This window comes from Oncorhynchus gorbuscha, linkage group LG16, assembly GCF_021184085.1.
Source record: "Oncorhynchus gorbuscha isolate QuinsamMale2020 ecotype Even-year linkage group LG16, OgorEven_v1.0, whole genome shotgun sequence".
NCBI lineage: Eukaryota > Metazoa > Chordata > Actinopteri > Salmoniformes > Salmonidae > Oncorhynchus > Oncorhynchus gorbuscha.
Genome location: NC_060188.1, coordinates 6,454,556 through 6,466,643, shown reverse-complemented (window position 1 = coordinate 6,466,643; position 12,088 = coordinate 6,454,556). Strand labels below are relative to the sequence as shown.

Here is a 12,088-nt window from a genome sequence, read left to right as displayed (position 1 = left end):
CACACAGTTATAGAGGTTGAGAAACACTACAGTTATAGAACACTGAGGTTGAGAAACACTACAGTTATAGAACACAGAGTTGAGAAACATTACAAATCCAAAACACTGAGGTTGAGAAACACTACAGTTATAGAACACAGAGGTTGAGAAACACTACAGTTATAGAACACAGAGGTTGAGAAACACTACAGTTATAGAACACAGAGGTTGAGAAACACTACAGTTATAGAACACCAGAGTTGAGAAACATTACAAATCCAAAACACTGAGGTTGAGAAACACTACAGTTATAGAACACAGAGGTTGAGAAACACTACAGTTATAGAACACAGAGGTTGAGAAACACTACAGTTCCAGAACACCGGGGTTGAGAAACACTACAGTTATAGAACACAGAGGTTGAGAAACACTACAGTTATAGAACACAGAGGTTGAGAAACACTACAGTTCCAGAACACCGGGGTTGAGAAACACTACAGTTATAGAACACAGAGGTTGAGAAACACTACAGTTATAGAACACAGAGGTTGAGAAACACTACAGTTCCAGAACACCGGGGTTGAGAAACACTACAGTTATAGAACACCGGGGTTGAGAAACACTACAGTTATAGAACACAGATGTTGAGAAACACTACAGTTCCAGAACACCGGGGTTGAGAAACACTACAGTTCCAGAACACAGAGGTTGAGAAACACTACAGTTATAGAACACAGAGGTTGAGAAACACTACAGTTCCAGAACACCGGGGTTGAGAAACACTACAGTTATAGAACACCGGGGTTGAGAAACACTACAGTTATAGAACACCGGGGTTGAGAAACTACAGTTTGCACCCATCTCCATTTATCCAGCTGTGTCTCATCCTGATCTAATTGCCTTGCTCAGGGACTCCAAAAATACATTTACATTACATTTACATTACATTTAAGTCATTTAGCAGGCTCTTATCCAGAGACTTACAAATTGGTGCAATCACCTTATGACATCCAGTGGGACAGTCACTTACAATAGCATCTAAAACTTAGGGGGTGGGGTGAGAGGGATTACTTAACCTATCCTAGGTATTCCTTAAAGAGGTGGGGTTTCAGGTGTCTCCGGAAGGTGGTGATTGACTCCGCTGTCCTGGCGTCGTGAGGGAGTTTGTTCCACCATTGGGGGGCCAGGGAAACAGTTTTGACTGGGCTGAGCGGGAGCTGTACTTCCTCAGTGGTAGGGAACAGGCCAGAGGTGGATGAACGCAGTGCCCTTGTTTGGGTGTAGGGCCTGATCAGAGCCTGGAGGTACTGAGTTCCAGAGCACCATGGTCTTGTAGCGGATGCGGCTTCAACTGGAAGCCAGTGGAGAGAACGGAAACGTGAGAGAACTTGGGAAGGTTGAACACCAGACGGGCTGCGGCGTTCTGGATGAGTTGAAGGGGTTTAATGGCACAGGCAGCCCAGCCAACAGGAGTTGCAGTAATCCAACGGGAGATGACAAGTGCCTGGATTAGAACACACTCTGCGGATGTTGTGCATGAAACAGGAACGGGCCACCGCCTTGATGTTAGTTGAGAACGACAGGGTGTTGTCCAGGACACGCCAAGGTTCTTGGCGCTCTGAGGACACAATGGAGTTGTCAACGTGATGGCGAGATCATGGAACGGGCAGTCCTTCCCGGGAGGAAGAGCAGCTCCGTCTTGCCGAGGTTCAGCTTGAGGTGGTGATCCGTCACACACTGATAGTTGCCAGACATGCAGAGACACAGCCACCTGGTTGAAGAAACACTGCATAGCAATGATAAGAGAGACCATGTGAGGTTAACAGAGCCAAGTGACTTGGTGTATAGCGAGAATAGGAGAGGGCCAAGAACAGAGCCCTGGGGACACCAGTTGAGAGCGCGTGGTGAGAACACCGCCACGCCACCTGGGGAGCGACCTTGAGCAAAACATGCCCAACTCGGAGAGGGTGGAGAGGAGATCTGATATAGAACGATAGATCTAGAAGGATGAGAGCAGAGGAGAGAGAGTTAGCTTTAGCAGTGCGGAGCGCCTCCGTGATACAGAGGAGAGCAGTCTCAGTTGAGTGACTAGTCTTGAAACCTGACTGATTTGGATCAAGAAGGTCATTCAGAGAGAGATCGGGAGAGCTTTATCCAGTTCAAGAGTTTTGGAGAGAAAAGAAAGAAGGGATACTGGTCTGTAATTGTTGACATCGGAGGGATCGAGTGTAGGTTTTTTCAGAAGGGGTGCAACTTGCTCTTTGCGGTCAGGGATGAGTTGATGAGCAGGAGAAGGTCTCCGGAAATGGTCTGGAGAAGAGAGGAGGGGATAGGGTCGAGCGGGCAGGTTGTTACCCGAGATTTCATCTCAGAGCACAGGGTAGGGCAGTTAGCAGAACCAGCGGTGTCGTTTGACTTAGCAAACGAGGATCGGATGTCGTCGACCTTCTGTCGTACTACCCTCCTGAGAGTTAAGCCAATAACCATCTGGTCCCTTCCTTCCAAATGAACAGGTAATTCAACTGCCTACTATCTACTGTCTATCTGTCTGTGAGCCACTTACATTCCTCCCAACACACACACACACACCACAGAGATACACACACACACACACACACACAGAGAGATAGAGCGAGAGAGAGAGACACAGACAAAGACACACACATGAAAGCATCCATCACTCCAACAATATGCCCCTAGTGTTATTTCCTGGCTGACGTGATGGTGGTGTTCATTAAAGTGTTTGTTTTATTTAAAACCAGTCAAGAAGTCATGCGTCATTTATAGAGAAGGCCGTTTTCAAATGTCATCAAGGCATCTTGTTGCGGAAGACAAATGCCTTGTAATTACGGCGGTAAATGACAAAAGTGTACGGCGAACAGGAGTGAACGGAAATGAACGGGAGCGCATGCCACGCGGTGATCAGCTCCAATCGGTTTGGAATGCAGAGCATGTTATTAAGGTGAGTCACCCTGACTCCCACCACGGGTAGACATTTAGGCGTGTATGATCCTGTGGTGTTTTTCACACAATGTAATATTCTTTGCTGTGTTGATGTATTCTGCCTCACACCCAACCCCTGTCCAACCCCCAGCCCCAACAGTGTGTCTTAATGAGCAGCTAACACATAACATCAGGTGACTGTGTGGCTGGAAACCTGGATAAATCCCATTATGCCTCACTCTCACTAACAGCCCGTAATCTAACAGGAGGATGACGAAATGTGGCCTGTCTCTAAGGGCGCTTGCTGTGTTCTACAGGAGCACCATCGAGAGCCTACTGACCGGGCTGTATCACAGCCTCGTACGGCAACTACACGCAACACACTGGCCAATAGCTTCTAACCCCAGACCATCACTAGTCAGCTACCTGAATTTCACTGTACCCTGTAATACATCTGTAACCCTGTACATGTGACTATTAAATTAATCTAATCTAGTAGCTTAACCACTGATCAAAACATTATGGACTAAATGTTCAATTCCTGTTGCTGCAGGATTATTTTTGATGTGACAAAATAGGTCAGATTATGATCCTACATCAAAACAAATCAAATCAAATTTTATTTGTCACATACACATGGTTAGCAGATGTTAGTGCGAGTGTAGCGAAATGCTTGTGCTTCTAGTTCTGACAATGCAGTAATAACCAACATGTAATCTAGCTAACAATTCCAAAACTACTACTTTATAGACACAAGTGTAAGGGGATAAAGAATATGTACATAAAGATATATGAATGAGTGATGGTACAGAGCGGCATAGGCAAGATACAGTAGATGGTATTGAGTGCAGTATATACATATGAGATTAGTATGTAAACAAAGTGGCATAGTTAAAGTGGCTAGTGATACATGTATTACATAAGGATGCAGTAGATGATATAGAGTACAGTATATACGTATACATATGAGATGAATAATGTAGGGTATGTCAACATTATATTAGGTAGTATTGTTTAAAGTGGCTAGTGATATATTTTACATAATTTCCCATCAATTCCCATTATTAAAGTGGCTGGAGTTGAGTCAGTGTGTTGGCAGCAGCCACTCAATGTTAGTGGTGGCTGTTTAACAGTCTGATGGCCTTGAGGTAGAAGCTGTTTTTCAGTCTCTCGGTCCCAGCTTTGATGCAACTGTACTGACCTCGCCTTCTGGATGATAGCGGGGTGAACAGACAGTGGCTCAGGTGGTTGCTGTCCTTGATGATCTTTATGGCCTTCCTGTGACATCGGGTGGTGTAGGTGTCCTGGAGAGCAAGTAGTTTGCCCCAGGTGTTGCATTGTGCAGACCTCACTACCCTCTGGAGAGCCTTACGGTTGTGGGCGGAGCAGTTGCCGTACCAGGCGGTGATACAGCCCGACATGATGCTCTCGATTGTGCATCTGTAGAAGTTTGTGAGTGCTTTTGGTGACAAGCCGAATTTCTTCAGCCTCCTGAGGTTGAAGAGGCGCTGCTGCACCTTCTTCACGATGCTGTCTGTGTGGGTGGACCAATTCAGTTTGTCTGTGATGTGTACGCCGAGGAACTTAAAACTTACTACCCTCTCCACTACTCTTCCACCAATGTGGATAGGGGGGTGTTCCCTCTGCTGTTTCCTGAAGTCCACAATCATCTCCTTAGTTTTGTTGACGTTGAGTGTGAGGTTGTTTTCCTGACACCACACTCCGAGGGCCCTCACCTCCTCCCTGTAGGCCGTCTCATCGTTGTTGGTAATCAAGCCTACCACTGTTGTGTCGTCCGCAAACTTGATGATTGAGTTGGAGGCGTGCGTGGCCACGCAGTCGTGGGTGAACAGGGAGTAGAGGAGAGGGCTCAGAACGCACCCTTGTGGGGCCCCAGTGTTGAGGATCAGCGGGGTGGAGATGTTGTTGCCTACCCTCACCACCTGGGGGAGGCCCGTCAGGAAGTCCAGTACCCAGTTGTACAGGGCGGGGTCGAGACCCAGGGTCTCGAGCTTGATGACAAGCGTGGAGGGTACTATGGTGTTGAATGCCGAGCTGTAGTCGATGAACAGCATCCTTACATAGGTATTCCTCTTGTCCAGATGGGTTAGGGCAGTGTGCAATGTGGTTGAGATTGCATCGTCTGTGGACCTATTTGGGCGGTAAGCAAATTGGAGTGGGTCTAGGGTGTCAGGTAGGGTGGAGGTGATATGGTCCTTGACTAGTCTCTCAAAGCACTTCATGATGACGGAAGTGAGTGCTACGGGACAGTAGTCGTTTAGCTCAGTTAGCTTAGCTTTCTTGGGAACAGGAAAAATGGTGGCCCTCTTGAAGCATGTGGGAACAGCAGACTGGGATAGGCATTGATTGAATATGTCCGTAAACACACCAGCCAGCTGGTCTGCGCATGCTCTGAGGGCGCGGCTGGGGATGCCGTCTGGGCCTGCAGCCTTGCGAGGGTTGACACGTTTAAATGTTTTCCTCACGTCGGCTGCAGTGAAGGAGAGGCCGCAAGTTTTAGTTGAAGGCAGTGTCAGTGGCACTGTATTGTCCTCAAAGCGGGCAAAAAAGTTATTTAGTCTGCCTGGGAGCAAGACATCCTGGTCCGTGACGGTGCTGGTTTTCTTTTTGTAATCCGTGATTGACTGTAGACCCTGCCACATACCTCTTGTGTCTGAGCCGTTGAATTGAGATTCTACTTTGTCTCTATACTGACGCTTAGCTTGTTTGATTGCCTTGCGGAGAGAATAGTTACACTGTTTGTATTCGGTCATGTTTCCAGTCACCTTGCCCTGATTAAAAGCAGTGGTTCGTGCTTTCAGTTTCACGCGAATGCTGCCATCAATCCACGGTTTCTGGTTTGGGAATGTTTTAATCGTTGCTATGGGAACGACATTTTCAACGCACGTTCTAATGAACTCGCACACCGAATCAGCGTATTCGTCAATGTTGTTGTCTGACGCAATACGGAACATATCCCAGTCCACGTGATGGAAGCAGTCTTGGAGTGTGGAATCAGATTGGTCGGACCAGCGTTGAACAGACCTCGGAGCGGGAGCTTCTTGTTTTAGTTTCTGTCTGTAGGCAGGGATCAACAAAATGGAGTTGTGGTCAGCTTTTCCGAAAGGAGGGCGGGGCAGGGCCTTATATGCGTCGCGGAAGTTGGAATAGCAATGATCCAAGGTTTTTCCAGCCCTGGTTGCGCAATCGATATGCTGATAAAATTTAGGGAGTCTTGTTTTCAGATTAGCCTTGTTAAAATCCCCAGCTACAATGAATGCAGCCTCCGGATATATGGATTCCAGTTTGCAAAGAGTCAAATAAAGTTTGTTCAGAGCCATCGATGTGTCTGCTTGGGGGGGGAATATATACGGCTGTAATTATAATCGAAGAGAATTCCCTTGGTAGATAATGTGGTCTACATTTGATTGTGAGGAATTCTAAATCAGGTGAACAGAAGGACTTGAGTTCCTGTATGTTGTTTTGGCCACACTGTCTCTCTCTCTCTCTCTCTCTCTCTCTCTCTCTCTCTCTCTCTCTCTCTCTCTCTCTCTCTCTGTCTCTGTCTCTGTCTCTGTCTCTGTCTCTGTCTCTGTCTCTGTCTCTGTCTCTGTCTCTGTCTCTGTCTCTGTCTCTGTCTCTGTCTCTGTCTCTGTCTCTGTCTCTGTCTCTGTCTCTGTCTCTCACTCTCACTCATTCAATTCAAGGGCTTTATTGGCATGGGAAACATGTGTTAACATTGCCAAAGCAAGTGAGGTAGACAACATACAAAGTGAATATATAAAGTGAAAAACAACAAAAATTAACAGTAAACATTACACATACAGAAGTTTGAAAACAGTAAAGACATTACAAATGTCATATTATATATATACAGTGTATATGTAACAATGTACAAATGGTTAAAGGACACAAGATAAAATAAATAAGCATAAATATGGTTTGTATTTACAATGGTGTTTGTTCTTCACTGGTTGCCCTTTTCTCGTGGCAACAGGTCACAAATCTTGCTGCTGTGATGGCACACTGTGGAATTTTACCCAGTAGATATGGGAGTTTTCAAAATTGGATTTGTTTTTGAATTCTTTGTGGATCTGTGTAATCTGAGGGAAATATGTCTCTCTAATATGGTCATACATTGGGCAGGAGGTTAGGAAGTGCAGCTCAGTTTCCACCTCATTTTGAGGGCAGTGAGCACATAGCCTGTCTTCTCTTGAGAGCCATGTCTGCCTACGGCGGCCTTTCTCAATAGCAAGGCTATGCTCACTGAGTCTGTACATAGTCAAAGCTTTCCTTAATTTTGGGTCAGTCACAGTGGTCAGGTATTCTACCGCTGTGTACTCTCTGTGTAGGGCCAAATAGCACTCTAGTTTGCTCTGTTTTTTTGTTAATTCTTCACTCACTCTCTCTCTCTCTCTCTCTCTCTCTCTCTCTCTCTCTCTCTCTCTCTGTCTCTGTCTGTCTCTCTCACCTCTCTGTCTGTCTCTCTCACCTCTCTGTCTGTCTCTCTCACCTCTCTGTCTCTCTCACCTCTCTGTCTCTCTATCTGTCTCTCTCACCTCTCTGTCTGTCTCTCTATCTGTCTCTCTCACCTCTCTCTCTGTCTCTCTATCTGTCTCTCTCACCTCTCTGTCTCTCTCACCTCTCTGTCTCTCTATCTGTCTCTCTCACCTCTCTCTGTCTCTCTATCTGTCTCTCTCACCTCTCTCTCTGTCTCTCTATCTGTCTCTCTATCTGTCTCTCACAGTTCTCTGTCTCTCTATCTGTCTCTCTCACCTCTCTCTCTGTCTCTCTATCGGTCTCTCTCACCTCTCTGTCTCTCTCACCTCTCTGTCTCACCTCTCTGTCTCTCTCACCTCTCTCTGTCTCTCTATCTGTCTCTCTCACCTCTCTCTCTGTCTCTCTATCTGTCTCTCTCACCTCTCTGTCTCTCCATCTGTCTCTCTCACCTCTCTGTCTCTCTCAACTCTCTGTCTCTCTATCTGTCTCTGTCTCTCTTATCTCTCTGTCTCTCTCACCTCTCTGTCTCTCTATCTGTCTCTGTCTCTCTATCTGTCTCTCTCACCTCTCTGTCTCTCTCACCTCTCTGTCTCTCTATCTGTCTCTGTCTCTCTCACCTCTCTGTCTCTCTCACCTCTCTGTCTCTCTATCTGTCTCTGTCTCTCTATCTGTCTCTCTCACCTCTCTGTCCCTGTCTCTCCCTCACAGTTAAACCTGTCTCTCTCTCTCTCAATTTCAATTTAAATGACTTTAGTGGCATGGGAAACTTATGTTAACATTGCCAAAGCAAGTGAAATAGAAAATAAACAAAAGTGAAATAAACAATCAAAATAATAGTAAACATTACACTCACAAAGTTACAACAGAATAAAGACATTTCAAATGTTATATAATGTCTATATACAGTGTTGTAATGATGTGAAAATAGTTATAAATAAACCTAAATATAGGATGTATTTACAATGGTGTTTGTTCTTCACTGGTCGCCCTTTTCTTGTGGCAACAGTTCACAAATCTTGCTGCTGTGATGGCAGGGTGTTCTGCATGCAGAGTCTCAATTTGGTCCCATTTTGTGAATTCTTGGTTGGTGAGCAGACCCCAGACCTCACAACTATAAAGTGCAATGGATTCTATAACTGATTCAAGTATTTTTAGCCTGAACCTAATTCGTATGTCAAATTTTATAATTTTATGTTCCTTTTTCATGGCAAAGAAAACCCTCTGTCTCTGTCTCTCTGTCTCTCTCTCTCTCTCTCTCTCTCTCTCTCTCTCTCTCTCTCTCTCTCTTCTCTCTCTCTCTCTATATGCCATTTCTATATATCTCTCTCTCTCTCTCTCTCTCTCTCTCATACATTCTACGTATCTCTCCGGGATCGAACCCTCTCTCTCTCTCTCTCTCAACTCTCTCTCTCTCTCTCTCTCTCTCTCTCTCTCTCTCTCTCTCTCTCTCTCTCTCTCTCTCTCTCTCTCTCTCTCTCTCTCTCTCTCTCTCTCTCTCTCTCTCTCTCTCTCTCTCTCTCTCTCTCTCTCTCTCTCTCTCTCTCTCTCTCTCTCTCTAATTCAATTTCAATTCAATTCAATTAAGGGCTTTAATGGCATGGAAAACATATGTTTACATTGCCAGAGCAAGTGAAACACACATAGTTAAATCTGTCTGTCTGTCACACACACATGCACACAGTAACTCTGGGGGGCTGTCTGTCTGTCATGCACACACAGTAACTCTGGGGGCTGTGTGTGTGTGTGTGTGTCTATTTAAGTGGAAAAAACATGTATATATATGTCACTCTCAGCTCTCTCTCCTCTACCCTCTGACATCTGCAGAGATGGAAGTGGAGAGGGGCAGGTCTACTGTACGCTCAGACAGAAAAGCAGGGGGAGAGTCCCTGAATCCCTGACAAGTTAGCCAAATTCTAATTGGAAGGCCGCATATTGGTAACGACCCCCACCAGCCCGTGTAACCGCTCACCCTTACTGTAGCTCACTAATAGAGACAGATATGGTCAATCGCCCCTTGCCTCTGGGGAGACACTACTAGACAGAGAAAGGGGTTAACCGTGTTCTTTTAGCCTCAGAAGAAACAGGGTTAGAAACAAACACCTTCCTGGCAAGCAGACATTAACACAGAGACAGGAGAGCAAAGAGACATTTACTGCTCTGCTAGTTGTTCATCTCTGTCTGTGTCCCAAATGGCACCCTATTACCTATGTCGAACTGTCAATCACACTGCACCACCTGCAGGTTGGCATTTATTGGGATGACTCATGTACTGGAGGCAGCTCTGCAGAGTGGTCACCAGCTGGCATAGCCACAAAGTCATAAATTCAATTTGAAACCTAACCCTAACCTGAACCCTAACATAAACCACACTGCTAACCTTATGCCAAACCCTAACCTTAAATTAAGAAAAAAAAGCTCATTATAGTTTTCATACATTTTTACAATATATAGCCAATTTAGACTTGCTGGCCAAACAAGTGATCACTCAGTTCTGCCTCCAGGACAAGATTAATCCCAATAAACATCAACCTGCGTACCACCTGGAGGATATACAGTAAAGGACCCCTAGCTCTGGGTAGACTCCCTGACCCTAACAGAGACGGAGGGTAGAAGCAGCCCTTACCTCCGGGCAGACTGATGGGGCCACAGCCCTGGCCCTCAGGGTCCTCCTGCACCATGAAGATGGTCTTCATGCAGAGCTTCCAGAGGCCAAAGTGGGCCGTCTCACAGGTGGCGTTGAACTTGTCGAACGGCGGGCTCAGTACAGTCCAGTGGTCCGTCACCATGGCAGCCAGCATGCAGGAGATGCCCACCAGGATGACGAAGAATGTGATCTTCACCTTGGTCTTCTTCTCCTCCAACATGGTGCTGAGAGAGTGTATGAAGTGTGTGTATGTGGTTGTGTATTATAGTAAAGGTCCCTGTGAGATTGTCTAGCTCCTAGAAAGGAGTATTAAGAATTAGTCTTCTCCAGCAGCCTCAATAAACCATGAAATATCTCCTCTCTCTCTCTCTCTCTCTCTCTCTCTCTCTCTCTCTCTCTCTCTCTCTCTCTCTCTCTCTCTCTCTCTCTCTCTCTCTCTCTCTCTCTCTCTCTCTCTCTCTCTCTCTCTCTCTCTCTCTCTCTCCAGTTCTCTCCATCCACAGATCTCTGCTTTTGCTGGAAGAAAGGGGCCAGATAACAGTGCCCTAGATTCCGACTCTCCCTCTCAGGAACATGTTTACAGTGTTTAGCCCGAGTCTATACAGCACTGCTGTGAAGGATGTGAAATATTTGCCAACTTCGACCAGTCTGAGCTACTTGGGGTCAGGGGTTATGTGCTGTGATGGGGTACGATGGAACCAGACGGGTTGAGGGCTCGACCTGGTTTAAGCTTTCATACGACATTGACGATTCAGAATATTGTACACATTCTGTAGATATTGTTGTTCGAGATACCCTTGAAATCAAATGTGAATATTTAGAACATGTTCTTTTTAATAGATTCCCGTGTTATTTCTACCTATCAGAATGTGTCTTGTTGCTCTCTGGTTCCATTTTAAGGGGCTCATGGGAGAGTTCCTTTTTTACGAGCTGATCTATTTCTCCACCAATCACTGAGGGACCTGAGACACGGGGGCCCCACCTGACTGCTGCACCCAATCCAAATTTGGGAAAAGGAAGGATATATTTAAATCTAACAGAGGACTACAGAGGACTAAAGATAATATATATTTACACCTTAATAGTTGACAGTGAAGGAATCATGAAAGGATTGTATTTAATCCACTGTCTAGCGATATACATCCTTTGTTATTCAAGTACATCCACTCTGCAGATGAATGGGTTAAGTCCTTGAAAGGGCATGTAGTTGTATAGCAACAGGTGTCTCCACATGTTCCTCTGCTGATTCATATTATTTTGGTTGTTGTGTTTTAAGTGTCTGCTATTCTATATGTATAGCTGCTTGAAGATGCTACTAAATCCACCATTTATACTATACTGGAATATAAATGGAATGAATCCTCAGACTAAATAGTGAAAAAAGAGATTATCTTGGACTTAATGAATGAAACAGAATCAGAGAGAATGTGTGATGAAATCTTCCTCCACCATGAAGATGGTCTTCATGCAGAGCTTCCAGAGGCCAAAGTGGGCCATCTCACAGGTGGCGTTGAACTTGTCGAACGGCGGGCTCAGTACAGTCCAGTGGTCCGTCACCATGGCAGCCACCATGCAGGAGATGCCCAACAGGAGGTCGAAAACGTGATCTTCACCTTGGTCTTCTTCTCCTCCAACATGGTGCTGTGAGTGTGGGGTGTGTGTGTGTGGGTTCAGTGGGTGTGGGTGGGTTCAGAGGGTGTGTGTGGGTTCAGAGGGTGTGTGTGGGTTCAGAGAGTGTATGGGTTCAGTGGGTGTGGGTGGGTTCAGAGGGTGTGTGTGGGTTCAGAGGGTGTGTGTGGGTTCAGAGGGTGTGTGTGGGTTCAGAGGGTGTGTGTGGGTTCAGAGGGTGTGTGTGGGTTCAGAGGGTGTGTGTGGGTTCAGAGGGTGTGTGTGGGTTCAGAGGTTGTGTGTGGGTTCAGAGGGTGTGTGTGTGGGATGAAACAGAATCAGAGTGTGAAATAGTAGAATCGTCATTAGACACCTTTCATACTGTATTTCAATGTAAGACATGAGGGTACAGAT

The 12,088-nt window shown here is 45.9% G+C and overlaps 1 protein-coding gene across 1 annotated transcript in view; it reads right to left on the bottom strand.

The window, feature by feature from the left end:
* The window catches only part of cacng1b (calcium channel, voltage-dependent, gamma subunit 1b), a 35,707-nt gene extending 25,277 nt beyond the window's left edge, over positions 1 to 10,430 (bottom strand). Inside the window, exon 1 of the mRNA XM_046306805.1 lies at positions 10,046 to 10,430. Coding sequence (XP_046162761.1) covers positions 10,046 to 10,286 — 241 coding nt within the window. The 5' untranslated portion in view covers positions 10,287 to 10,430. The remainder of the gene's footprint in view (positions 1 to 10,045) is intronic.
* Between the last annotated feature and the right edge of the window lie 1,658 nt (positions 10,431 to 12,088).